General features: G+C 56.8%; 1 protein-coding gene across 1 annotated transcript; it reads right to left on the bottom strand.

Moving 5' to 3' along the window:
* Window positions 1-14942: 14942 nt before the first annotated feature.
* On the bottom strand, window positions 14943-20052 carry SOX8 (SRY-box transcription factor 8). The gene is made up of 3 exons (XM_053555811.1): window positions 19270-20052; window positions 17755-17984; window positions 14943-17051 (listed from the first exon to the last, which is right to left on the bottom strand). The coding sequence occupies exons 1-3, from the start codon at window positions 19950-19952 to the stop codon at window positions 16315-16317; spliced, it is 1650 nt and encodes a 549-aa protein (XP_053411786.1). The 5' UTR covers window positions 19953-20052; the 3' UTR covers window positions 14943-16314.
* Between the last annotated feature and the right edge of the window lie 6097 nt (window positions 20053-26149).

The following is a 26149-nucleotide window of genomic DNA, read 5'->3' as shown; positions in this document are numbered from 1 at the left end:
TTCCAGGACCACCTCCATCCTCCATTCCCACTGGTCTGCTGGGGAGTCATCTCCTGGTCCCAGCCAGCCAGATCACCCATGTATAGCTATTTTCTCTCAGCACAGTGGCCTTGGCCAGACATGGAAGGCTGCCACAGACACCTGAGTCCTCCAGCAGGGGCAGGCTAGTCAGACAGAGGGACCCCTGATCACCACAAGGCATCAGAGTGATGGGGATGATGGGCAGACTGAGGAGCCTGCCCCCAAGCTTCCACACTGCAGAGACGACCCTCACCCTCAGTTCTTAGGCCCAAGCCCAGGAAGCCCAAGGGACAAAGAAGCCCACTAGGCTCTTCTGCACAGTGGGGGTGTCAGGTATGCACCCCCCCCACCTGACTTCCTCCCTGGTAGGGTGAGGGGGCCTGTTAGGGCAGTGGGGTTGGGGGATCTCCACGGTTATGGGGCCAAAAACCAGGGCTTGAGTTGGCAGCATCAGGGTTTGAGTTCCCCTGTGAGCCATCGTGTCCCCATAGGAAGTCAGACCCATGGGCAGGGATCTCCTGCCCACCCCTGTCAGGAGCTAAGCACCCACACTCCTGGAAAGGTCTTCCAAACCAGTCCTCGCCAATTCTTAACTCAGAGCTCTCCCAGTTGCAGGAGAGGAAGCTGAAGCCAGGAGGGGAGGGCCCCATCCCCACCTAAGGCCCAGGGTATGGCAGGCCCTGGGTAGCCCCTGTCAGGGGCAGGTCGAATAAGGCCAACCCAGGTGGGATGGGGACTCTGGTCACAGCTGCTCAGCTGCCCAAGGTTGAGCTCTGTCCCCCACCACCTCCTGCCAGAGCCTGGCCAGCCCCTCCTCTGGCTCAGTGCCATGGCTGTGTCTAGGATGCAAAAACTCAAAAGGAGCCAGAAGGGCTGAGAGGACAGGAGGCCTGGGGCCAAGGGGCTGTGCAGGGGTGTGTGTGTGTGTGAATACAGTACTGTGTTCCTGCGTATGCACATGCCTGTACACACATGTGTGCACATGCCTGTGTACCAAGTGCATGTGACCTGGGACCCGTGACCTCTCTACATAAGTCCATGGTGCCCTGGGACCTGCAGCCCCTCCTTCACTACCTGCTGGGGGGGGGTCATGCCACCCCTCCACCTGCCCACCAGGGTTTCAGCCAGTGAGTTTTCAGTCCCACTAGATTTGGGAGCCATGCAGGAACCCAGGGCCTGGAAAGGGGTGGAGGCAGACCCCAGGCCTCCCCATGTCAGACAGTCCTGCCTAGTCTTGGATGTGGGGAGGGGTTGCAGGGCACTTGGCAGAGGCAGAGATGTGGGAGTACAGGGAGTCCCAGGACCAGGGCAATGGTGACCGGATACCAAGGGGCAGAACGCTGAGCCCCCATCAACAGTGACCCAGCCGACACCCTAACCCATGGCTCTGCAATCCCACACAGCCCCTCCCACTGCTCTGCAGCCCAGCCATGTTCCCAGCTTGCTCCAGAGCAGCTGTCTGGCTATCGAATCACCTCAGAAAAGGCAGGAAGAGGCCAACCGGCAGCTGCGTAATCACGCATTCCTTGGGACCTGGACGTTCTCAGGGGAGCCCTGAAGACTGATTTTCCAGCCAGTTTAACTGGCTCCTCATCCTCCCAGCACAACTGCAGGCTTCTTGCTCAGGGGTCTGGAGCTATTCAGGGACTCTGCCACCCCCAGAGACACCCACTTGCCTGCAGGCATCTCTTGGGTGTTACTAGATGGAGGGACAAAGGGCAGCCTCCAACACCCTGAGAGGGGCCCACACCAAGGACCAGATGCCTTCTTGTCAGGACGTGGGTATTTCCTCCAGCACATGCTCACGTATTCCAAGCAGAACCTCACCAGCTCCATAAGCCTGTGCTAGGAAGCCTCTTCTCAAAATAGAGCTAGGGCTTGAAGGTTGATTGATTTTGAAGACAAACGTCGCCTTCAACATTTTTTCGCTGGCCCGGCTTCGCTCAGGTGGGCATCCTGGCTGTTTGCTCCTGTGTACTCAGCTCTGTGCCGCAGCCCCATAGAAGCAGGTAGACAAGGTGGTGTCCCTGTCCCCTGGGTACTGGCGGCCACACTGAGTCTGCTTCCTCGTGGCTCTGCAGCCTGCCATGCATGTTCCTGGCTGTTCCACCTCCTCCTTGCCGTATCTCTTTCTACCCAGCAGAGGTGGTATAGGACCCCTATAGGGCCAGAGGGGCTGAAACGTGGCATGGGGACAATTGGGGGCCCACCAGGTAAGGGTGGAGGGGACGTTGAAGTGACAAGGCTCCAGCCACAGTTGAGGGAACCTGTAGCCACAGAAACTTATGCAGATTCCAAGGACCAAAACCGAGCAGCTTAGAATGGCAGAAGTGTGCTCCTGCCAGCCTGACGACCAGAGCATGAGATCAAGCTGTCTCAGGACCTCACTTCCTCCAGGCCTGGCGGGACCCTTCCTGCACATGGCAGCTCCTGGGGCCCAGGTGGCCCTTGGCTGTGGCCAAATCACTCCACTGTCTACTCTGCGTCTTGCTAGCACCCCGTCTGCGGGACAACAACCCACACGGAGCTTACTCCTACCTTCTAGATAGAGCACGGTGCCCATACCTCTGACCTATGGGCTACTGCACCCACGGGATCTTTCCATCCTGGAACCTAGCCTGGGACTTGCCCAGGGTCCAGCAAAGCCATCATCTGGACATCCATGCCCCTCCTCGTGGGGTCTGGCTCTATCAGATGCTGAAGCCCCACTAGCACCTAGAACCTGACTGGCCCTGTCCATGGATGGGGATAATGCCCAGAGCATCCGTTGCACATAGGGACACACAACAGATGTGGGCCCACGCCCGTGTGAGCTGAGACCACTTCTCCGGCTGTCACGGGAGCCATTTGGCTCTGGTGTCACCTCATGTTTCTGCCATCTCTCTCCTTGTAACACGAGGTCACTGCTATCTGGCTGCCTGGCCCCTCTGTGTTCACAGGGGATGTCCTTCAGGGCTCATCTGTACCTGTTGCTGCCTATGGACCGGCTCTTTGATGGCCTCACATTTGAGACACTGCAATGCTCAGACTCCCTCTGTGGGGACTTGCTAAACCTGGGCTGAGGAAGGGACTGGGTCTGTCATGGAGAAGTGGCCCCCCAGGGCCAGCTCTGTCCCCAGCACTGTGCCTGAGCAGCTGTTGCCTGGGGAAGTGCTGAGCGGCTGGACCAATGGCCCATGGCTCCCACCTTCCTCTTTCAGAGTGCCTACACCATGGGGCAGTGCTTCCTAGGGGCTATCCCTTGGTCTCTGCACTACACTGGCAGCCCAATTTTTTTTTTTTTTGAGACAGAGTCTCACTATGATGCCCTTGGTAAAGTGCCGTGCCGTGGCATCCCAGCTCATAGCAACCTCCAACTCTTGGGCTTAAGCGATTCTCTTGCCTCAGCCTCCCAAGTAGCCGGGACTACAGGAGCTCACCACAACGCCTATTTTTTTTGTTGCAGTTGTCATTGTTGTTTAGCTGGCCCAGGCCAGTTTCAAGCCCGCCAGCCTGGTGTATGTGGCCGGTGCCCTATCCACTGAGCACAGGCACCTCTCTGGCAGCCCACTTTTAAGGGCATGGGCAGCCCACCTCACACACAGGGACTCCCCTCCCTTCCCCTGTTTCTCTAGCCCACCCCCATCTCCCATCCCCTTTACATGCCTCCACATCCTCCTAGGGCTCTGAGCTCTGCATCACACCCACCCACTTCTGCATCTCTCTCTACACTGCCATAGGCTGCTCCCCTTTCACCTGGGAGTCACAGGCACAGGTGACCTGAACTCATGGATAGTCCTGAGCCCAAACGCCTGGCTCTAGGCAGCTTCCAGGCAGACCAGCCCTGCCAGGGAGGTATCTCCCTCACCAGCATCAGGCCGACATTTTGTTACCCAGTGAGCATTGTTGGAGCACCTACTGTGTGCAAGGCCAGTAATTGCTGCCCAGCATGGCCTACAGACCTGGGAGTGCAGGTTCCACTCACCCATCCTCAGAGGGCGCCCTGGCACATCCTTGAAACCCAAGCCAGCTCAGACACTGATCTGTGGGATGCCCAGGGCCTTGGCCCTCATGGTCGCCCCTGAGGGGACAGCCTGTGAGCATCCCATGGTGTCTGGGAGAGGGCAGGGATCCAGTCAGGACAGGCCAGAGGAAGGCTCAAAGGCAGGGTGCCAGCCAGGACTGGCCACCTCTGGGTTAAATGTCAACTAGAGGGGAAAACCCAGACCCCATTCTGGATGCTTCTATGTCTGATGAGGGTTTGGGGATAATAGTGGAGTAAGGCTGGGGGCAGTTGTGGACAGAGATGGGGTGCACAAAGTAAGGGGTATGAGGGGCCATGAAACAGCCATGAGTCAGAGCAGACATCTGAGGTCCACAAGAGAGGACCTGGGACACCCTCCTGCCTTGGGACCTGTGGAGCCTAAGCCATCTAGAAGTCCCACCCAGGGCCAGGGAAGGAGTCATCAAACTCAGAACACAAAGCTGGCTGGGTTCCCTGGGTTTGGCAGAGCTGGGAGGGTGGGGCACAGTCAGTTGCCCCCCACCCCAGCTGTTGGCACATGGGCCAGAGAGTGTGACCCTGGACTGGGCTCTAGCCACCTGGGCCTGGCAGGGCTGCCACAGCCCCGGCCACATCCACACCCTCTTTCTTGGGCCAGATGCTGCAGAGTTATTTCAGGCACCTGGTAGAGACACTAACCTGAGACATATCCCTGCCCATGGGGGATGTCCCCCTGACTGGGTGCCTGGGTGAAGGGCAACCCCCTGAGGAGTGGAGAGCAGGACAAGAGCTCCTGTCAGGGAAACACTTCCTCTAGCTCCTCCTCCCCCGGCTGCTTTCCAGGCTCCCAAAGGAATATCTGTGCTCCCCAAGAGGTTCCAGGACCCCCTGGTGGTCCCTTGAAGGCCTGAGAGGTCCACTTGGTAGACTGGCCACCAGAGCCATCCTTCTTCCCCCAGGCACCAAGACATGTCCTCACCTGGAGGGAAACTGGACTTAGACCTGTGCCCTGGGTTCCCCACCACCTTGCTCCATACTCCGCCTCTCCTGCTTTGAGGTGGGGTCTCCCCCAGCAATGGAGCAAAGGGTCCCTGGGAGCTTTTGGGAGCCCCTGCCTTAGGCCTGGAATGTGAGACAACTTTGGGTGACAGTTTCATTGTGGATAGGGCAGAGGAGTGGCCAGCTTGCCTCCCAGGTGAGGGGCCAACATTCCACCCAGGAATTGGCCGCAGTGGGAGTAGTGGACCCTGAGACTGAACCAGGCAGCTGTCAGGACCAGGGGACAAGACCTAAGGCCTGTCCAAGGCCCTGCGGCCTGGGAATGTTCGTATCTGTGGTCCCAGGACTGAGCCCTCTGCGGGCACAGGGCTGAGTTTGGGTGGGTGAAGGGACTGTGCGCTCACACCAAACCCCTGACTCCCCATGTCTAACCACAGCTCTGTTCTGCCCGTGCTGGGAACCAGAGCCCCTGCTCCATTTTGACAGCACAGCCCAGTTCTCTGCCCCGCTGCCTCAGTTTCCAAAAGATCAAGTCATCACACAACCAAGAAAATAAAATTATCACTGGCCATTTCAAATTGAAATCCCCTTTTTATTCTCTGATTTACTGACACTAGAAAGTAAATTTTACAAATGGCTTCTGTAAGGGACTTGTTTTTGGCAAGTGTGTATAGCTGCCTTTGTTCATATAAAAACCTAGAAGCTGCCACCTTCTGCACACTGCCCTCCCATCTCACACTTAGGGGAGGTATTTCTGCATGAAATATGTCCCCTGTTGGCAGGGCCCAGCCTGAAGCAAAAATGAAGGCAGTAAATTCCAAGGAGGAATTCTGTCCCTTAACACAACCCATGTAGCTATGAGTGTCCCGGCTCTGATGTATTTTTACAGCCCTTGGCAAGGCTACTTTGGAGGCTAGAAGAAAATCCACCAGCTTGGGGTAGCTGTAGAGGTGGGCTCAATTGCTCCTCTCTGGACTGAAAAAAATGCTGAATCTGCATACGTTTACACAGCAAATCCAGCTGTGCATCTCTCCATCCACCCATTCAACCATTCATTTGTTCGTTCGTTCATTCACCACCCATGTTCCTTGCTAACTAGGCTGGTTGTTGCCAGACAGGACCATTAAAGACACTGCCCAGCCTTGTTTCCAGCACAGCCTGCCCCATGTGGCATGGGGGGCACTTCATAGCATGCCCAACTCTGTTGCCCAGATATTAAGGGCACAACTGAAAGAAGAAAGAGGAATCAGATAAACTTTGCTACACTCCAAGCCATCCAACACCACTGAAGGATGCCTTCACAGGGAGTAAGCCCCCTGTCAAGGGAGGTAAGCAAGAAGAAGATGGGAAGCTATTGGGTTCAGGATGTTACAGAGACAGTATGAAGCTGGAACCTTGCCAGGAATGACCCCATCAGTCCCCTCAGTGGTGGTGTGTTCCATGGGCCCAAGGCCACAGCCCTGAATAAAACTTACCTCTCTCTCTGCAAATTTTGAGGATTTGGAAGGAGGCCATGGCAGGGGCCCAGGAAGGGGGGGAACTTGAGCTGAGATACACGCCTGCACTCGACATGCAGTCCACCACCCACTTCAGGTGGTCTGTAAGGCTTTGATTGTTTTCAGCTTCCAGCATGGTTTGAGGGGGGATACATGTCCCCTAGAGAGAGAGTCCCTGCTACCAAGGCTGCTTCATATACAGGGCTGGGGACTAGCAAGACTCCTAGAGAGGAAGGAAATGGTGGGTGGTCTCCCCATGGCAGTCCGCATACTGTGAGTGGGGCAGACAGAGTAGGCCCAGGACACGGCCCCTGACCACATCAACTTCCTCTTGAACAGGCAGATAGTACAGAATCCCTGCGGGCTACTATGCCCACAATGGCAGGGTCCTTCCACACCCAGAGTCCAGGCTCTTTCCCTGTGGAATGGGAAGTGGTAATCACTGCTACAGAGATAGCCCTACGGAGTGGGGGACAGGAGCTGTCCCTGGAGCCAGGACTCCCATTGCCTTCTAGGCACACCTCACCAGTCCTAGACAATGTCAGAAGAGAGATATTTAGAAATGGAATCTTAGGGAGGTGCCTGTGGCTCAGTCGGTAGGGCACCGGCCCCATATACCGAGGGTGGTGGGTTCAAACCCGGCCAAACTGCAACCAAAAAATAGCCGGGCGCTGTGGCGGGCGCCTGTAGTCCCAGCTACTCGGGAGGCTGAGGCAAGAGAATCACTTGAGCCCAGGAGTTGGAGGTTGCTGTGAGCTGTGTGAGGCCACCGCACTCTACTGAGGGCCATGGAGTGAGACTGCAAAAAAAAAAAAAAAAAAAAAAAAAGAAATGGAATCTTAACTGAAAGAGGTTAGGGAAATTCTCCCTATATGATTTTTGCCAAGTGCAGAATCTTCTTGTGGGGTGAACCTGTAATAAGCAAAGCCCTCCCCCTCCCCCACTCCTCCCCATGCCTGCTCCACCCCTCCTCATGCCTGCCCCATCCCTGTCCCATCCCTGCTCCATCCCTGCCCCATCTCTGCCTCCATCCCTGCCGCATCCCTGCCCCATCCCTGCCCATCTCTGCCTCCATCCCTGCCCCATCCCTACCCCATCTCTGCCCCCATCCCTGCCCCATCCCTGCCCCATCTCTGCCCCCATCCCTGCCCCATCCCTGCCCCATCCTTGCCTCCATCCCTGCCCATCCCTGCCCCATCCCTGCCCCATCCCTGCCCCATCTCTGCCTCCATCCCTGCCCCATCCCTGCCCCATCTCTGCCTCCATCCCTGCCCCATCCCTGCCCCATCCCTGCCCCATCCCTGCCCATCTCTGCCTCCATCTCTGCCCCATCCCTGTTCCTATCCCTGCCCCATCCCAGCCCCATCCCTGCCCCATCTCTGCCCCTAACCCTGCCCCACCCCTGCTCCTATCCTTGCCCTATCTCTGCCCCATCTCTATCTCATCTCTGCTCCATTTCTGCCTCCATCCCTACCCCCATCTCTGCCCCAACCCTGCCCCATCTCTGCCCCATCTCTGCCCTATCTCTGTTCCCATCTCTACCCCATCTCTGCTCCATCACTGCTCCATCCCTGCCCAATCCCTGTCCAATCCCTGCCCCATCTCTGCTCCATCCCTGCCCCATCCCTTCCCCACCTCTGCCTAAGCCTGAGTGACACCATTGAGCCCAGGTTCCAGGGGCCTCTCCCAGAAGCCCTAGGGGTGTGCTGGACACTCCTTCTACCATTGGGTGTGAGGCTGGCGCCACCTTCTCTCTGAATCAATATTGACATAGTCCCAGAATGGCAGGGCTAAAGGCCTGCAGGGCCTGCACCACTCACACATGCCCTCCGTGCTCCTCAGCTCCAGGAATGTGTGTGAAGGGTTAGAAACCAGCCTGGCCTCCACGCAGGGTGCTCACACTTACACTGGGGAAATAATAGCTTTTTCTTTCTTTCTTCCATTTTTTTTTTTTTTTTTTTTTTTTGTTATCACGAAACTTCATTAATGGCTCTAAAGGGGGGAAAAACTCTCAGGATTAAAGGCTACCAGGAAAGTGAAACTTACTGTGGTGTTTGTCATGCCCCAGGGTAGGTAGAGAGCCACAGTGGAACATTCTGGGTGGTTTCTCTGCCATCAGCTGCTTCTCTCTGTGGCTGTTTGGTGGGATTTCGATGCCAAGATTTAATTTGGGGAGGACCAATTGGGACCCCACCTCGTATCCATGTCATCTGCATGCAGTGATGGCTCTATAAAGGCCAAAAGAGAGTCCATTGTGGGGACGAGATAGACCTCAAGGGGCAAAATGGCCTTCAGAACCCTGAGTGGCATACCTTGCCTTAGGCCACACTGCTCTGTACCTGCTGATATACCAGAGACTTCTGTACCTGTTTGCCAGGACTACTGCAAACCACCACAGATGGAGTGGTGTCATAGCAGGGATCTATTCTCACAGTCCTTGAGGCTGGATGGCCAAGCTCGGGGTGTGGGCATGGCTGTGGCAGGGTGCTAGAGACACCATGTGCCCCTGGGCACTACAGGCCACTGTCTATCTCTCTGTCGGGATTTGGAGAAATGACAGAGTTGCTACCACTGCCCATCAACGAGACCTGACAGCAGTCATGTAATGAGAAGGGACACTGGGTAGGTAGATTTTCCAGGGGTACCTTGTATAGTGTCTCCGTGCTTAGTCTTAGGGGTGTGGGGTGTGGGGGCTCTGGGCTCTTTCCAGGAATCCATCAGTGGCCACTGAGCTCCTCCTGGGGCAACAGCTGGACTATCATCCCAGCAGGGCCATGAGAGGGGCCTTCCTTTCCATATGCCTAGAAAAATCACACAGTGTGTGCTGGGGTATGTACAGTAGTGCCCAGAGGTCCTAGGATTTTGTAGACATATGCAGGAGTGTGCACCCTGATGCTCATGTGGGGGACAGGCCACAGCATGGCCTGGCAGTGCATGTGAGGGGGCTCTGGATCTAGTGTCAGCCCCGTATGCAAACTGCAGCCCCTAGGCAGGGCCTCTTCATCCAGGTCTCTAGGACACCTGCCAGGCCCATGCCCCACACCCCCAGGAGGTCGCCATTCTGTGGGCTTGGCAGTATGCCCTGTGCCCAGCGCCCTCCCTCTCCACACCAGGTGCAAAGAGGGGAAAGGCCCAGATACCCCCACCCAGCCCTTGTACCCCGAGCCCTGGGACCTTGGGTTACTGCCCCATCCTAATAGGGACTCTCTTTCTCCAAGCCCAGAGCTGCCTCTGGCCTGGGAAGGCAGAGCCAGCACCCATAGCCTAGTAGGAAACCCTTGTGCTTCCATTGTTAGATACCAACCTCCCTGCCCACTGGACGTTACTTGGTCTCTGAGTTCCTTGAGAAAAGTGGGGCTTTTCTCTTAATGACCATGATGCAATGGTCTGCATGAGTTACCCCTAAACTTGAGTCATCTTGGCCACTGTGAATCTTATTTTTTTATTGAGATAAAAGTCAACATTTTAAGGTCGTTAGTTCAGTGGCATTTAGTATGTTCACAATGTGGTGGGCTGTAGCTCAGGGACAGCTGTGGGGGACATGTGCAGAGTACAGGACACACATGTGCTCCTATGCACCCGAGCACCATCCCGAGAGGTGGGTTCCTGAGGCCAGAGAGGCCAGACACTGAGGGGCCAAGAGGGAGCAGCTGTCTCCCCCCTTCGGAGGTGTACGCCTCAGGGTGAATTTGGACCCACCTTCACCCTCCCTCCTCCTTTAGCAAACAAGTCCTTGGGATGACCAGAGTGACCCCAGGAACTGGGAGAGAAGGTGAGGTGGCAGGTGTACAGCACACCTTAGTCTAACACATGAGTTCTGGAGAGAAGGCCCACTCCCCCCAACCCCAGAGGGTACGTTTCAAAGCAATGACAATGCTTCTGAGTGGAGTCCCTGGTGCTCATTCCCTGGAAACTGGTCTGGCCTCTCAGCCTGCCCCTGCCCCTGACACCAGCCCCTGCCTGCACATGAGAACCTGTCCTCTTGCACGGCAACCCCTCCCCATGAGAGGCAGGCGCCCACGGTGTGTCCCTTGTTTACCAGCCTCTCTGCACTCAGGCTCCTGGGCAGCAGCCCTGGCTGGACTCCTCTACTCTGGATGCCTCCTGATCAGCGTGAGGAGGCTGATCCACACTGAGCCATGAGGAGCTCAGTTCCTCTGAGCGGGAGAGCTGGGCTGTGGGTGGCCCTTCTCCTGGTGACGTCTGAATAGCCATGGCAGCAGCAGCCGCGTTTAGGGAGGGTATCTCGGTCCTGCAAGGCGCCAGCAGCCTCCTCCTCCCTAGCCTTGCCTTCTGCTTCTTGCAGTGCAGGGAGCACCCCCTTGGACCCCATCACACCCCCATGGTACCCCCACTATGGCCTCTGTTCCCAAGCCAGGAAGTAAAGTCTTGAGGGGCAGCACAACTGCCCCAAGTCCCCTCTGCGTCCAGACATTTTCTACCATGTCTGGGCACAGAAATTAATACTCGAATCTTGTCTGATCACTGCCCATGGCCCACTCTGCTTGGAAAGGCAGGACGCTGTGTCTGCCTGGCCATAGCGGAGCCCACAATGCCCAGTACAGAGGCCTGCTGGCCATGCATACAAAGCACCTGCCAGCCATTATCATTCCAGAGCCGCAGTTCCCCCGGCTGCATCTCATCGGTCATTCAGCAGCCCTTAATGACTTGTCAGTTCCTTGCCCTGCCATTTTCTGTCTAATTAATTCTTTTATTGTATACCGGATAAAGAAAGACAAAGGCCTCGCCAGCAATAATGATTCATTAAAATGCAGCGCCTTCGCCCTGCGTTCTTGGCCCTGCACCAGGCGCGCTGCTCCGCCTCGAGGTGGGCATGGCCACCCGCACCCCTTAACCCTTTGTAGGGTCCACCAGCTGGGTGCCCGGCCCTTGCCACAGCCCTCAGACTTGGGGTCTTAGGCAGCCACCATTGTTCCAGAAAGGATCTGGCCCCAGCTGGTGAGGGAACCCTAGGGGAAGAGTCTCCTAAGCTTCCCACAATTTTCATGGTAGACCTCGGCAGGACAGAGCCCTTCCAGGCTGGGCCAAATCCCTATGTTCTAGCCTCAGCTCCATGTGGGGTCCTGGAGACAAGTCAGCGTGAGATATGGATATAGCCAGCAAGATGGGTGGGGTCCCGGCTCTACTCAGCCCTGTTCCGGCAATCCCTGGGCATCTCGGGCCCCACAGTCCCAGAGAAGAATGTGGCATAGGGGGGTGCTCTGGCAAGTGGTAGAGCTGCTAAGCAACAGCTCATCTTGCCTTCCCTTAGGGGATACAGCCAGGGAAGCCAGAGCACCTCTTGGGCTTTGGATCCTCAGTTAGGGTTAGAAAGGAGGCTGGTATATTCTTTGACAATTTTATTTAATTTTCTTGCTGGCAAACCTGTCTTCTTTTGCCCATAAGCAATAAGATTCATCATGAGATTTGAGGTGGTGACAACTAATGGTGGTGACCACTAATGGTCACTGCAGGCACCTGCGCAAATGCTTGGCCAGGGCAGGGCCTGGCCTTGGGAACCCCCAGCACCTCACATGTGAGGGAACCAAGGCTCTCAAAGGGATTTCCAGAATCAGAAGAAGCAGAAGAAACAACTGGTCTCAGAGCCCAGGGCAGGTGGTGGCAGGGACTCAGCCCCACTTAGGACAGTCCTTGAGCAATGGGTAGAGCCAAAGCCCACCCACCTGCCACCATTTCTTTCCTCTGAAGGCCCAAAGCCCCATCCTGGGAATGGACCTGCTCCCTTCAAGACACAGGGGACTCTGGCGGTGTGAAGCTCTGGCCTAGAACAAGATGACAGACAGGCACATCAGGGACAGTGCCTCTGAGGGCAGGTGGAGGTAAAGGGTCCCTCTTGCCCCATGCTCCTTCCTCCCCAACAATGAGAACTTGGAAATGTTGGGATCCCGGGAGGTAGGGAACAGGGTGGTCAGGAGGATGCAGCCCCCTCCCTGCAGCGGCCTCAGGACTAGGCCAGTAGAGCCTAGCTGCAGGAGCAGGGGCCACGACTTCTGGTCCCAGAGGGAGAGGCGGGCATCTTCGCAGGCAGGGCCTAAGCAGAGGGGTCTAAGCTGTGGTTCTGGCCCTTATACCTGCCTGACATACCCACTGGTCCCATGGCAGGGCCCAAGCTGCCTTGTGGGCACAGCACTGGCATAAGGCCCCTTCCCTTGGGAATGGTTCTTTGCTTGAGCACCTGGTAGGATGCCCCATCCTCTTGGTCTTAGGATCCACACTGACCCAGGAGGTGGAGGTGGAGAATTTGGGGAATGTGCTGGCCCCATAACCCAAGATTGGGTCCTGAGAGGTGCAGATTTGCCCTGAGGCCTGGTAGAACATTCCACAGCCAACCATCCACATGGGCTGTCCTGGTCTTGTCTGGCATCCAGTGACCACCAGATCATCATCCAGAAACGTGTTGTAGGGCCCAATGGCAGCCCTCGCATTCCTGGAGCCATCCAGAGCTGGGACCAACCAGGATTCTCCATCCTTGCCTGGGGAGGAAGGGTTGTGGTCCAACACCAGGCCAGTACCCTGAGTCTATGACGTCTCACCCTGGATGCTGTCCCCTAACTACAGCCTAATGCCCCAGAACACTGACTGGGTCCCTAGATCTGCTTCCCTGGGACCTTGGGCCTCTCCCAGGCAGTTGTTTGGAGGACACAGGCCCTCTCTGGGCTGAGGGCTGACAGCCATGCTGGCCTGGAGTTCACATCCAAACGGAAAACCTGCCCTGAGAGCCGGCATGGTCCCAGGAAGACCGGGGCTTTTCCAGGCTATCAGAATCAAGGCGGGCCGTCAGCCCCACTTCCTCTTTTGGTCTGAACAGGGCATTCTGTTCAGCTGAGATCAGAGGCAATGCTCTCTGTTCTGGGTGAGGAAATGAAAAATGAGGAACTTTTCCCGCCGCCTGTCCCTGGGATGGGCTGATGGTTCTCTTGGGGAGAGCTGGGCTTGGGAGGAGCTTGGACTTGGAACATGGCCAGCCTTGGAAAGAACGTCCTCTGCGGGAGCTCTCAAGGGACTTGTTTTCTATAGCAAAACCCACACCAGCCAGAAGACCAGGGCAGTGGCCCCAAGCCCAGGGCGTCCACCCTGGCTGCCTCTTCAGAGCAGCCCTGGGGGACCTGGCGCCTTGGAAGCTAGGAGGGCAGAAACAGAGTGCAGGAGAGGGCAAAAAGAGAGGGAGGTGTCTGTGTGTCTCTCAGCCCAGTAGGGGTGGGACGGGTGCTCCAGGACACTGGGAGCAAGCCTCAATCTCCATGAAACTAGATGTAGGAAAACCAGGGGAGCGACCCCTGGGATCTGGGCCAGTGGGGCTTTTTGCCTTCAGGCAGGTCAGCAGATGGAGGGCCTGGGCCCCCAGGAGTTAACATACAGGAGCCCGCCAAGGCCAAGCAAAACTGCAGGGCCTTCCAGCCCTTGGGAACCTGGCAAGCCCCAAAGCGAATCCAGGCTGCCAACGGGCCTGGCTGGCTTTGTCGGCTAGCTGGACGCCTGGGGTTTTCTTTGGTGTGGGGAGCTTCGAGGGCCATATGGACCTGGACAGCCCTTGGCTGGACACAGGACGGGCTGGCCTGGTTCCCTAGACTCCCTCTCACCTGGGGGCCTGGTGAACCCTACACATCAGGAACCCTTGTAAAGTTAGGCAGCTCTCATCAAGGGCTGCTGATGGCAGGCCTTGGACTCAAGATCCCCAGAGTAGGGGGAGGAGGGGTGAGGTAGTTGGGCAAGTAGGAGGGGCAGAGTAGGTGCCCCCCACTAAGGCCGCCCCATTAAAACTACAGATGCAGCTGTCTTTCCTACTTGGATTCTCAAAGGAGGCATAATCCTCCTCCCATCCCCATACCAAGATGCCCTGAGAATCATGTGTGCCGGGAGCTCTGGCAAGAGGACTAGGTTGAACCCACTGGCTATCATTCCTCATAGCCCTTTTCTCCCCAGAAACTTTCCTCCAACCAGACAGTTCTGCCCGATCCCAGTGGGGTGGCTTTCATCCCACCCCAGCTTGGCTCCAGGCCAGGGCCTGGAAAATGCTGTCGGCTCCCTGCGTTGCACAGCCACCCAGAAACCAGCTCTGTGATTTGCCCAGGAGGAAAACATGGCCCCAAATCTGGCCCATCTGGACCTGTTTTGCTCAATGAGGAGGCCCCCCAAGAAGGAAGACATGGCGCCACTTCCTGGAGACTGTAGGCAGGGTCAACTGAGGGCTCCAGTGTTTAAATTCAGACTCCATGCCCACAGGTGCCTGGTGGGGTGAGGGGCTGCCCTGCCCCAGTGGACAACCCCTACATCGGTCACCTCGGGGAGGAGGGGCAAAGCCCACAGCCAAGTGACACTGGACCTTGCCTTGCTGGATGCCTTCATCATAGGAACCCCAGGCTCACAGAAAGGAACACACAAAACACAGCCCACATAGATAAAAAGCTTTTTTTTTTTTTTAATTTTATCAAATTGATCTTTACAAAAGTTAGCGTTGCTTGGTCAGAAAGTAGCTCACCTCAGCAGGCGAATGACAACAAGTCTTCCCTGAACTTGATGCTGAAAAATAGACTGCATAAAAATGAGTTTGCTGCGGTCCCCGCCCCCACCCCCACAAAGAGAGAGATGCAAAGAATTTTTTTCTAGAAAAAAAGTAGGAAAAGTAGAAAAAGTAAAAAGAAGCAACTTCCCAGATGTATTTAAATTTATAAAATTTTAAAGGCACAAGTTTCCATGAAGTAGGCGGTTATCATATGCTCAGCATACAGCAGAAGCTACAGCTAAATCAGGTATTATTCCTCTAAAACTAAGAACCTATCGTTTAGTGGAGAAGGTTTAGTTTCACAGCTTGGTAGGTGGCTCTGGTGCCTACAGGCCTACAGCCAAAACCGTTGCATTTCTAAAGCCGCCCTCCCCAGGAAATTCCTGTCTTCTCCCAGCTGGCCTGGCTATGGGCAGGGACAAATCACTGCCTCCCAAACCCCACCTAACACCAGGTGCTGGGGCACCCTGACCTGATAAAAGACACAAGGCAAGTCCCTTCTCCTCCCTTGGGATTCTGGCCCCAAAGCAGCCCAGTATCCCGGGGGTGGGAGCTTTGGAGCTAGGGGCCAGGCAGGTGTTTGCTTCCCCAAACACCAAAAGCAATGAGATGTGGCCCATGCTGTGACCCCCACCTCTGTGCCTGGCCCTCCGGCATGCTTCCCCAGCTTTGATTTTGTCTTAAATTCTACTCTTTAAACAAATTACTTCATTAATTAAAGATAAAATACAGAACATAAATATATCTTTAACAGCTTTCAAAACAAACACATTTAAGCTTCAAAAATAAAAAATAAAAATAAAAAGAGAGGAGTGTTAATCACAGCCAAACCTTGCTTGGAAGAACTGACTACAAGGAATGCCTGCAACCTAACAGGCTGGTCCCAAGAGGCACTCATGTGGACACAGCTGCCAGTCCAGGGAGCGTCCTCCATAGGTGTGTGTGTATGGGGATGTGTGTCTCCATGCCACTGTGGGACTGGACCTCCGAGCAGCCCCAGCCAAGGCCACGTGCCTCTCCCCTCTGTCCTTTGTGGTGCTGCTTTTCATGGACAAAGATGCAAACCCAAGGAGCTGGTGTCCACAGGCCTCACAGAAGAGGGACTGAGTGGTTGGAGGAGGCTCAGAGATCTGTGGGCCCAGGGCCGATGATAGTGACACAGCTGTTCCCACAGCTTCAGCAGGCACTTGGCTCTACCCTGGCCACTTGCACTGGGAGGCCAGGGGACCCCGTCTGTCTTGCTGAGAAGAGGCTGTCCACTACCGACAGGCATCCCTCCCCAGGGCACAGCCTCAGGGCCTGGTCAGCGTGGTGTACACGGGCTGGTCCCAGTTACTGGTGGGGCTATGGGCGGGTGGCAGGGACAGCCCGTTGAGCAGAGGCGAGGCATAGGGCCGGCGGGGCGAGTGGAAGTAAGGGTACTGGTAGAGGCTAGACGGGTAGCCAGGGTACGGGCTGTAGTAGCCAGAGGCCTGCAGGTCAGCGTAGTCACACTGTGAGCTGGCGAAGGAGCTGGCAGCTGCTGCGGGGGAAGCTGTGGTCACATTGGCCTGGGCACTGTAGGAGCCGTAGTCGGCACGGCCGGGTGAACCATGGGGCTGGTCGCTGTAGTGGCTGGGGCTCAGCTGCTCTGTCTTGATCTGTGGCCGTGGGGGACCCGCCTCTGAGGGTGAGGCTGAGGCTGGAGGACCACTCTTATGCACCCACACGGGGGATGCCCCAGGGTGAGAGTAGGAGGCACCCCCGTAGGAGCCGGTGGTTGCCTGGCTGGGCTCTGTGGGCATGGCCGAGTGGCCGCTGAGAGGCAGGTACTGGTCAAACTCGTGGACATCGAAGGTGTCCATGTTGCCGATGACCTCGCTGCTGAGCTCAGAGATGTCCACATTGCTGAAGTCAATGTTCTGGCGCCCGCTGTCCACTAGGCGGCGCCCTTCCAACTTCAGCTCTGGCTTGGCCCCAACACTAGCACCCGCCTGGTGCAGGTCTGCCTTGGGGGTGGTGGGCGGGGTGGGAGGCCCATGGGTCTGCCCTGCGGACCGAGAGCACATTTCAGGGATGAATGCCCCTTCTGTGGGGGGCGGGAGGGGCTGGCCTGGCTGGCCAGGGACGAAGAGGGGGGAGACACCACAAGCTAACTGCCGCAGGTAGGGATCAACGGCTTTTTGTTTCCTTACATTTCCCAGAAATTCCAGCAAAGTCAGACCCAGACCTCATTCCTTGGCTTAGAAAATTCCATTAAGAACAGTTCTACGGAAAAACGGAGGCCCCCACCCACCCTGCTGGAGACCACAGTTGGGCAGAGGGTGGTAGAGCGAGCACTCAGGGAGCTCCAGGATCCACTGCAGTGAAGCCACACAAAACCTGTCCTTCCCCAGGACCAGCAAATCCAAGCTCCCAGGCTTTAGCCAGCTGGGCATCCACCCACCAGTCTGACCCTGAAGCTGGGGCTGCCTGCTGACCACTGTGCCTGGGCCACTCTCACTATTAGTGGGGACTATGTCTAGCTGGGTCCCACTGAAAACATGCGCCTCATGGGCACTGGCCCAAGCAATACCTATAGCAGCCCCCTCATGTGTCAGAATCAGCTGTGCTCAGGGGCTTTGGGGACTTTTTCTGGGCACCTGGGGAAGGCCTGGCTCTGTCTGGTCTGTGCTGGGGCTGCCCCAACCACTGCAGCTCAGCCTAGCCATGGCCTGACACTGAGACATGCCACAGCTGGCCGTGGCACCTACCTGTGTGGTCGCTATGATGGTGTGCATCACCGAGGCCTGCGTCAGCCTTGTACATAGCGCCACCAGGGTGGTGGCTCAGCTCGGCTCCCGAGTCCGAATCACTCTGGCCAGTCTTCACACTCTTCCTGCGGCGGGGCTGGTACTTGTAGTCTGGGTGGTCCTTCTTGTGCTGAACACGAAGCCGCTCTGCCTCCTCCACGAAGGGACGCTTCTCACTCTCACTCAGCAACCTACAGGACAGAGGTTAGCAGAGGGGTGACAAGGGAGCCTGGGCCCCACACTCCAGCCAGCACCCAGCATACACTGCCTTGGGGATTGGCAGCAGAGAGCACCAAGGCTCCCTCTGGGGAAACCACATGCACGGCCCTCTCTGAGAACAGAAGGCTGGGGCCTGCAGGGGAGGCTTGTTTCAGCCAAAGGAATAAGCCCCAAACCTCTCTTTCTTCTCTTGCTGACCCCCTTCCCAAGCCTGTTTGTTCCCCCTCTTTGGGGATTTCTCAGGGAGGTGGGGGAGGTGGGCAGGACCTAGCTAAGAATTACACTGTGGACAAAAGCAAAGCTTCCCGGGAACTGTGCCGGACCTGGCGGGCAGCGGGCTTGCAGCCCCTCTGTTCCCATACTTTCAGAAACACTGATGAAACCCAGTCCTTACAGAGCCTCAGAGCACACACACCCCTCAGGCGCCTCCAAGCTGCCCTGAACAGCCCAGGGCAGGGCTTAGGGGAGCAGTACTGTGCCCCAGATCTGAACAGAAAGTGGGAAGGGAAGAGTTGACAGCTCTAAGCCCCCAGTGACCAGGTGAGGAGCAGGAAATGGGACCCAGAGTCCCAAACTCACAGCCATTCATTGTGAACCCAAGTAAAGGTCATTTGGTAGGGTGGCCTATCCTAAGCAAGGCATCCTTCACTGCTGCTGTGCTACTTTATGCAAAAACAGCTTCACCAAGCCACTGTGTGCACATAGTGTGCCTCTCTGGGCAGTTCCTTCATCATCTCCTCTCTGTCCTTCCCTGCTACAGGCATAGAGGTGGCCAGAAGAAGCTGAAGCAGTGGGGTTGTACCAGCTGGTCAACTAACCATCTCTCCACCTGCCCACCTCTCTCCATCCCATGGATGGCCTGGGACCCTTTCCAAGGAAAGGCACTGCCAGAGAGCAGAACCTCATACTTGACCCACTCACAGTGGCTGGGGGGTCACGTTGGGGTGCCAGCCATGGCCCCTGCAGGATGTCTCCAAGAGGGGGGAACATGCTCTAAAGCGTACACACCCCACACTCTGCCCTAGCAGACGCAGACCCCATAACCTGCGCCAGATCTCTGTTGGCCAGAGAGTACTTTTGCACTTGGAGCGCCCTGGGTGGTGGGAACCGCCCTGGAGGGGGCAGAGGTGGGCAGTCACCTCCGTGAGACCGTGCACTCCCCCAGGTCCTGCAAGTAGCCTGAAGCCAAGTGTGGGCAGGGTCCCCATCCGCTCCCCTGTAATACCCCCTCCCCCGGTCTGGAGATGGCACACTCACCGCCACAGCTTGCCAAGCGTCTTGCTGAGCTCTGCGTTGTGCAGGTGTGGGTACTGGTCCGCTAGCTTGCGGCGCGCAGCCTGGGCCCACACCATAAAGGCGTTCATGGGCCGCTTCACGTGAGGCTTGGCCTTGAGCGCGCCGCCTCCACCGCCGCGCACAGGCATGGGCACCAAGCTCCAGTCATAGCCTTTGAGCACCTGCGACACGGCGTCGCGGATACAAGCAGGAAAACGCTCGTCCGCCGCCTCTGCCGAGTCCCCCCGACCGCCGGCCACCGCGCTCCCAGCGCGGCCCAGGCCCTCAGAGCCGGCGGGCGACGGCGGCGCGTCCGAGTCAGAGTCCTCCACGTGCGACATGGAGCTGGCGGTGCCAGACGGGCTGCAGGGTGGCTGGGTGCGGGCCTCACTCATGTCCAGCATCGGGGCTGCGCGCGGAGGGGCGCGCGCAGGAAGATGCACCGGGACCGGCGCTTGGGCTGCGGTGCGGCCGCTCCAGGACCCCGAGGTCGCCGCGGGGAGGCCCGACCTTCTTCCTTGACGACGCCGCCCTAGCTTCAGCTCTCCCACCCGCACCACCACCACCGTCGCCGCGGTCGCCGCAACTCCGTCGGGGCTCCGAGATCCGCAACAAGTTTCTTTTAAGAGGCACCCAGAGGCTCCTCCCCCCACCCATCTTCCCATTGGTCAGGGCGCCCCCCACTCTCCTAGGGGCGGGGCTTATCCGCCCCCGCCTCCCCACTCTTATACGAAGCTCCGCTGTCCCCGCTGCGCCCCCGCCCGCCCCACCCGGCGTGGCACCACGTGGGGGCCGAGGCGCTCAGCATCCCAGGACCTGCGCTCTGACCAAGAGCGGTCTCCCGCCTCCCCACGCCGCGAGCTCCGCTTCCTGGGAGGACCGAAAAGGAAAAACGGGGCCGGGAGGGCGGGCGAGGGACACTACTGAACGCGCTGCTTTGCGAGCCGGCTGCAACCCCTGGGTCAGCCTGTCCCCAGGCCGATGTTCAGCAAGGCAACAGGTTCTCCGGTACCAACCCCCACCATATATACACCCACAGCCCGCCAAGAGCCCTGACGTCTCGCCGGCAAGCCAGAAGCGCTGGGTCAGCTGCTGTCTGCTTGCATCCCAGGGTAGGGTCTGCTCAGCCGCGTAGAGACCAAGTCCAAGCTCCCGGTCCTCCGGGCAGGCGCAAAGTGCAGAAGTCACCAGCTCCTTCCGAGTCAGCGGGCAGCGCACGTCCAGGTAAGGCGATCCCAAAGGCCGCGGCTCTGAGCTAGGTGACCCCAGCGCGTCCTCCCCATTCTAGTGCGAGCTTTCATAGCGCTGGCGGGGGCGCGGTCCCAGCAACCAGGCAGCTGGAGGGGGCGGGAGCAAGGGGCGTGGCCTGTGCTGACCCTGGCTGCCGAATCCCTGGGGCCACCAGGCGGATGGCGTGGCCGGACGCGGGGGCCTAGTGTCTTCCGGGTGTGACCCCGGGGTTGGAGGCGCAGAGGCCCTCTCAGCACGGCGGCTCTGGGTGGTCCGACGGAGGCGGAGGCGGCTCCTAGCCACTGCGCCTGGGGCGCCTGGCGGGGAGGAGGGGTAGGGGCGGTATGTGCGGCCCTGGTAAGGAAGAGGGGTCGGAGAAGGGACATTTCCTCCGAGACAAGCGCTGAGCCACTGCTGCGAGTCCCCGCCCGAGGCCACCTCCGCAAGTTTGCCTCCGGTCCGGCAGTCCTAGAGGACCGGTCGGTGCTTTCGACAAACGCGCAGAGGCGACTGGCCTGCCATCCCGAGCTGGCCCACCCCTCTCAGGCGGCCGACGTGGGACACATGTATCTCCACGCGTGTAGCCTGTGAGACCCGGTGATCCTAAGCAAGGCTACGGTAGCCCGGGAGTGACGCCATCTCTGGGTCAGCGGAAGGGGCTGATGTTTCCAAAGGGAAAGATGGTGGGCGGTGCCGGAGCTTCTAGCCCGCTCACCTTACAGACCTCCGACCGCGTGGGACGCGTCTCCGGCCCTCAAGAGATGGTGCCCCAGCTGCTGCCTGCTCGCATCCAGGAGGAGGAGCTCCCGGGACTGCCCAGACCGTTGCCTCGCGTTTGGAATGGCAGCTGCAAGTTCAGGAGCTGGGCTTCAAGGCGGGCCTTTCCAGGGGACGAGGAGCCAGGGCCCAGGCTGCCTGCCACCTGCCACATGAAGGGAAAACACGCCTGTCTGAGCACACAGGCTGACTCCGAGTCTGGTCTGAGGAGAGCCCTGGGGAGCGCGGCTCCTTAAGGTGAGCAGAGCCCTGGGAGGCTCCGGAGGGCAGGTGGAGAGCTGGCTGCAGGTGGTGGCTGCGCTGTCCCCTCCTGCCATCCACTGCCTCTGGCTCTGTCACCTGCCAAGAAAGACTTCTTTCCACCAGTGTCTGGTAGCTTTCCACCCCCGTGGAGGAGTCCTGCCCTTCACCTAGGTCCCTGCCTTGGCACTCTGTGGTCTGTAAAGCACCACCTGTGGGAGGTGACTGCTGGGAGGTGGTGGTCCCAGGGGGGATTGCTGCCTCGGAAGTCATGGACCTTCTCACCAGACCTTCCGCCAGACCCAGGACCTTGGCAAGCAAAAGCAGGGGTTTAAACGGAGTGAGGGGAACCTATCCCAAATGGTGCAACCTTTCATCCCCCATCCGGGCAGAGCGGACTCACATTCCTCACACATTAGGGGAGAGGTCTCAATGAAGGGCTCCACTTAACCAGGGGAAAACAACACGGAGCTTTCGTGTGCTGGACAGCTTCTTACCCACTGTGGTGGGTACCACACCAGTGTTCCCCACTGGGGACCTAAGAGTCCAAAGCCTGGCTCAGGTCACAGGATAGTGTACTTTGGGCTGCACCAACTGCCTCTCCCTGAGCTGCAGTGACTGGCAGGGGCTGGCAGGAGGTGCCAGTGGGCAGCCCATCAAGCCTGTGCAGGCCACCGTGGGGTGAGAGGGGAAAGGCAGAATATTGGCCAAGGTGAGCTGGACTGCCCAGAGCACAGTATAGGAGTAAGGGCCCAGCCCCTCCTGGACTGGGCATAGTGTGGGTTGTTGGCACATCAGCCTTGCCTCTGGTCCATCTTGAAATCCTCAGGGAAACGCCAGTATACTGTCAGGACTTCCTGTTCCATTAATGCTGACCTTAGTTCATGCCATTGGCCACTAGCTCCTGAGTGGACTCTAGGATGTGACTTTCAGAGAGGGAGGTGTCTAGGGTAAGTCTGTGTTCCTGAGAATCGATTAAGCCTGCTTGGTGCCAGGGGCTCTCCTACATGGTGCAGTGCAGGACCACGCTCCACAGTCCTAAAGATGCTGGCCTTGGGGTAGGGGCAGGCAGCTAGCTAATGAGGAGCATCTCCAGGGGCAGAGATCCTCATCCCAGGGTGAGAGGTCTGTAAAAAGGGAGGTCCAGGGAGGCTTCTTTGAGCTTCAACAATTAGGTTGAGATGTGACGCTTCCAACCTGGCAGAGAGGAAAATGCATTTCCAGAGTGGGCAGCACATGCAGAGGCCCTGAGGCAGCACAGAGCACAAGGGATTCTATGACAGAGAGTAGCCTTAGGGGTCAAAGAGTTGAGGGGCAGCTGTTAGAGCCATTGCACTGCCCAAATCTTTCCTAAGCCACATGTCCTCACCAGTGGCCCTGCTCCCCCTTTTCCCTCAGCCCCTCTTCCCTGTCCTGACCCATCAGTGAACACACCTCCCATCCCCTGACTTCAGCATCATCTGGTGGGCTGGGCAGTATCAGTGAGAGGGTCTGATCAGCACAACTTAACTGGCTGATACCAGTGGGTAGGAGGCTGATAGGAAGGAGGTTTTTGCACAGAGGGGGTGTGGGCTGGCAGGTGCTGCCCGTGCCTATGAGGTGGTCAGAATAGGCCTGTGGGGGCTTCCAAGCCAAAGTCCCCCACACCCCACTCCTCAGCCTCTGGGAATGGTAACTCAGGAAGCCTGTTTATAGTGGTGCAGTGCAAGTGTGTGCATGGCGTGTTTATTTGTTCTGTGTATATTTGATGTGCGTATGTGGTGTATGTCCGGTGTGTGTGGTGTTTTTGTGTTTGTAATGTGTGTATGTTTTGTGTATGATGTATGTGTGTTGTGTGTGGTATGTGTATGTTTTGTATGTGGTATGTCTCTGCAGTGTGTATGTTGTGCATGGTATGTGTGTATGGCATGTCATGTTTGTATGCTGTGTGGAGTGTGTGTATATTTTGTGTATATGTTTTGTGTGTATGGTGCAAGGCGTGCGATGTGTGTGTAGTGTGTGTATGTTGTGTGTGGTTATCATATGTATACTGTTTGTGTATATGTTGTACAGACATGGTATGTGTATGGTATGAAGTTTTACGTGTGTGTGTGAAGTGTGAATATGGTGTGAGGTGTGTGTATGTAGTGTGTACTGTGTGTGCTGTGTGTATGTGGTGTGTGTGTGGTGTGAGATGTGTATAGGCTGTGTATGTGTGATTTGTATATATTGCATGTGTATGGTGTGAAGTGTGTGTATGGTGTGTGTGTGATATGTGTATGCTGTGTCTGTGTGGTGTGTATATGTGATGTGTGTATGATGCAAGGTGTCTCCTGTGTATATGTAATTTGTGTATATTGCGTATGTATGGTGCAAGGTGTGTGTACAGTGTGTGTTGTGTGATACGTGTATGCCATGTATATGTGGTGTGTGTGAGGTGTGTGTGTGGTGTGTATGGTGTGTATGTGGCATATGTATGCTGTGTATATATGGTGTGTGTATGGTGCAAGGCGTGTGTACATTGTGGTATGTGTATGACGTGTGTGGTGCGTGTATGTGATATGTGTGTTGGGGCTGCTGGGCCAAGTACCCCCATGGACTGTTCCTCTCTGCCAGCCCTATGGACTGTTCCTCTCTCCCACCCACTTCCTGCTTGGCCCTTACCCTGCAGGTAGGGAGGCTACACCCGTGTTTTGTGCAGGCTTCAAGAGAAAAGCGCTAGGGGCAGGCAGAGTAGGCTGTGAAGCCCGGATGCCATGTCCGATATGTCCACAGCCCTGACCTGGCCCCTTGGCCCTGTGTTCAGAAGCAGTTGGCATCGCATCTCCAGTGCAGCCTTGGAGATTAATTGGTGCCTTTAATTACTGGCTGGTCTGCAGAAATAGAAAGGAGCAGGGTGGGCGTATTGCTCAGAGCAGCGGCTGGGTAGAGAAAGGCTAGGGGGCTCACAGGGCTTCAGTCAGCCCCATCTGGAACCTCCTAGTAACAGGGTCATGGGGCTTGGAGACAGCCTCTTACTGAGCTCCTTTAGCTGTCTCCAGGGTGCTGGTGGTGCCAGCTAGGGCCCAAGTTCTGGTCTGGGTCAAGGATAGACCCTTACTTAAGGTGGTCTGCTTGGGGACTGGCCTGGTCCATTCCCTGCCCTTCTACACACTCAGACATGATGGAAAACCCCCCTGGTGTTTCTCCCTCTCAGCCCTGTGGGACAGCTTTCTGGGCATCCAGGTGGGGCTGCTCCAGCTTCAACCTCCACATCATCAGCTGATACCTTTCCTGATTTACAAGAAGCTCCCTGATAAACAAGCCTCTGTTCCTGGGTGGCTATCCTCAGGGACAGAGCAATGCCTAACCCAGAGAGTGGAACCCAGTGCTCATTTCTTCCCAGTGGTAGGTGCATACCCAGATCATGGATACATCAGGAACAGCTGTGGTTCCTGCTGCCCAGTGTCCATCACCTCTTGCCGTAGCAGGTCCTCACACTCCCTGCTATACCCCCATCTGTCTCTCCTCTCAGTCAGGGGGTTGGGATGGAGCTGGCACCAGCAGTGCCATTCTTTAGTTTTTGGCACTTCACATGTGATAGAGACAGAGGGTGCTTTTGCAGTCAAGAAACACCTTGGGTGGGGCCCAGGATTCTCACCGGGCAGCCTCCCCAGGTGGATGTGTGCACTAAGACTGTCCCAGTGGCACCAACAGCACCTTCCAACGAGGGAAGCTGAGTCTGTTGATGTTTGAAACTCAAGGTTGAGATCCCTTCCCTGTTTGTGCAGGGCAGAGTTGACTTCTGTGCCTTGCACCAGAGAAGGGTCTGTCAGATCTCAGACACCTGGACCCTGATCCCAGCTCCTCTTCCAGGTGTGAGCTCCGTGGGGAAGGGATCTCAGGGCCTCTGGCAGGCTTTCTCAGCCCATAGGCAGGAGGGGTACACAAGACACTGATAGGGACTCACTTCAGACAGCCTTCTGAGCCCAGACAGGCTGCCATGGACAGTAGCCATCTTTCCAAGCTCGACTTTCTGATTTAATGAGGCTTCTTGCCCAAAATGTCCAAATTTGAAACTTCCCAAAGCAGACCTGTTTCAAGTATAACTAGGAAGGGAAATGGTGGCTTGAAATAAACATGTCACAAAGAAAAATGCTTTTCGATTAGAGGGGCTCTGGCCGACTTGGACCCTGACCTCCTCTGCCACAATAGAACGTTCCAGAGAACCAAAGGCAAATTAAAACACACTCTGTAAAAAGATCTCTGCTGTCTCCCAAGTATTTATTTTTCTGAACTTGGCAAAGGAAGGTTTAATGAAAATGCGCTCAGGCGGGTATGTGGGCAAAGTTGAAGAAAGTGTGTGGTTCTTCTCAGTACACGACAGATGGTGCTGCTTAGGGGGGAGCTGCATCCGGGAGGCTCCAATAGGCATCTTCAGCAAAGCTTTGCTCAGAGGCTTGCAGGAGGGGGCAGAACACACGAGATTCCTGGATCTGCCTTTGTGCTGATTCTCTCGGGGCCTGGGATCTGAGGCTGTTTGTTACATAGCACTATGCTGACTGATACAGAGTTCCACCTGGCTTCCAGTATGTGACCTTTGGACAAGGCGATTTACAAGACTTCTAGTTCAGAACATGAATTCCAAGAGGAAAAA

The sequence above is a fragment of the Nycticebus coucang genome, chromosome 12, assembly GCF_027406575.1.
Source record: "Nycticebus coucang isolate mNycCou1 chromosome 12, mNycCou1.pri, whole genome shotgun sequence".
Lineage (NCBI taxonomy): Eukaryota > Metazoa > Chordata > Mammalia > Primates > Lorisidae > Nycticebus > Nycticebus coucang.
The sequence above is the reverse complement of the archived record's forward strand: the minus strand, read 5'-3'. Positions and strand labels throughout refer to the sequence as shown.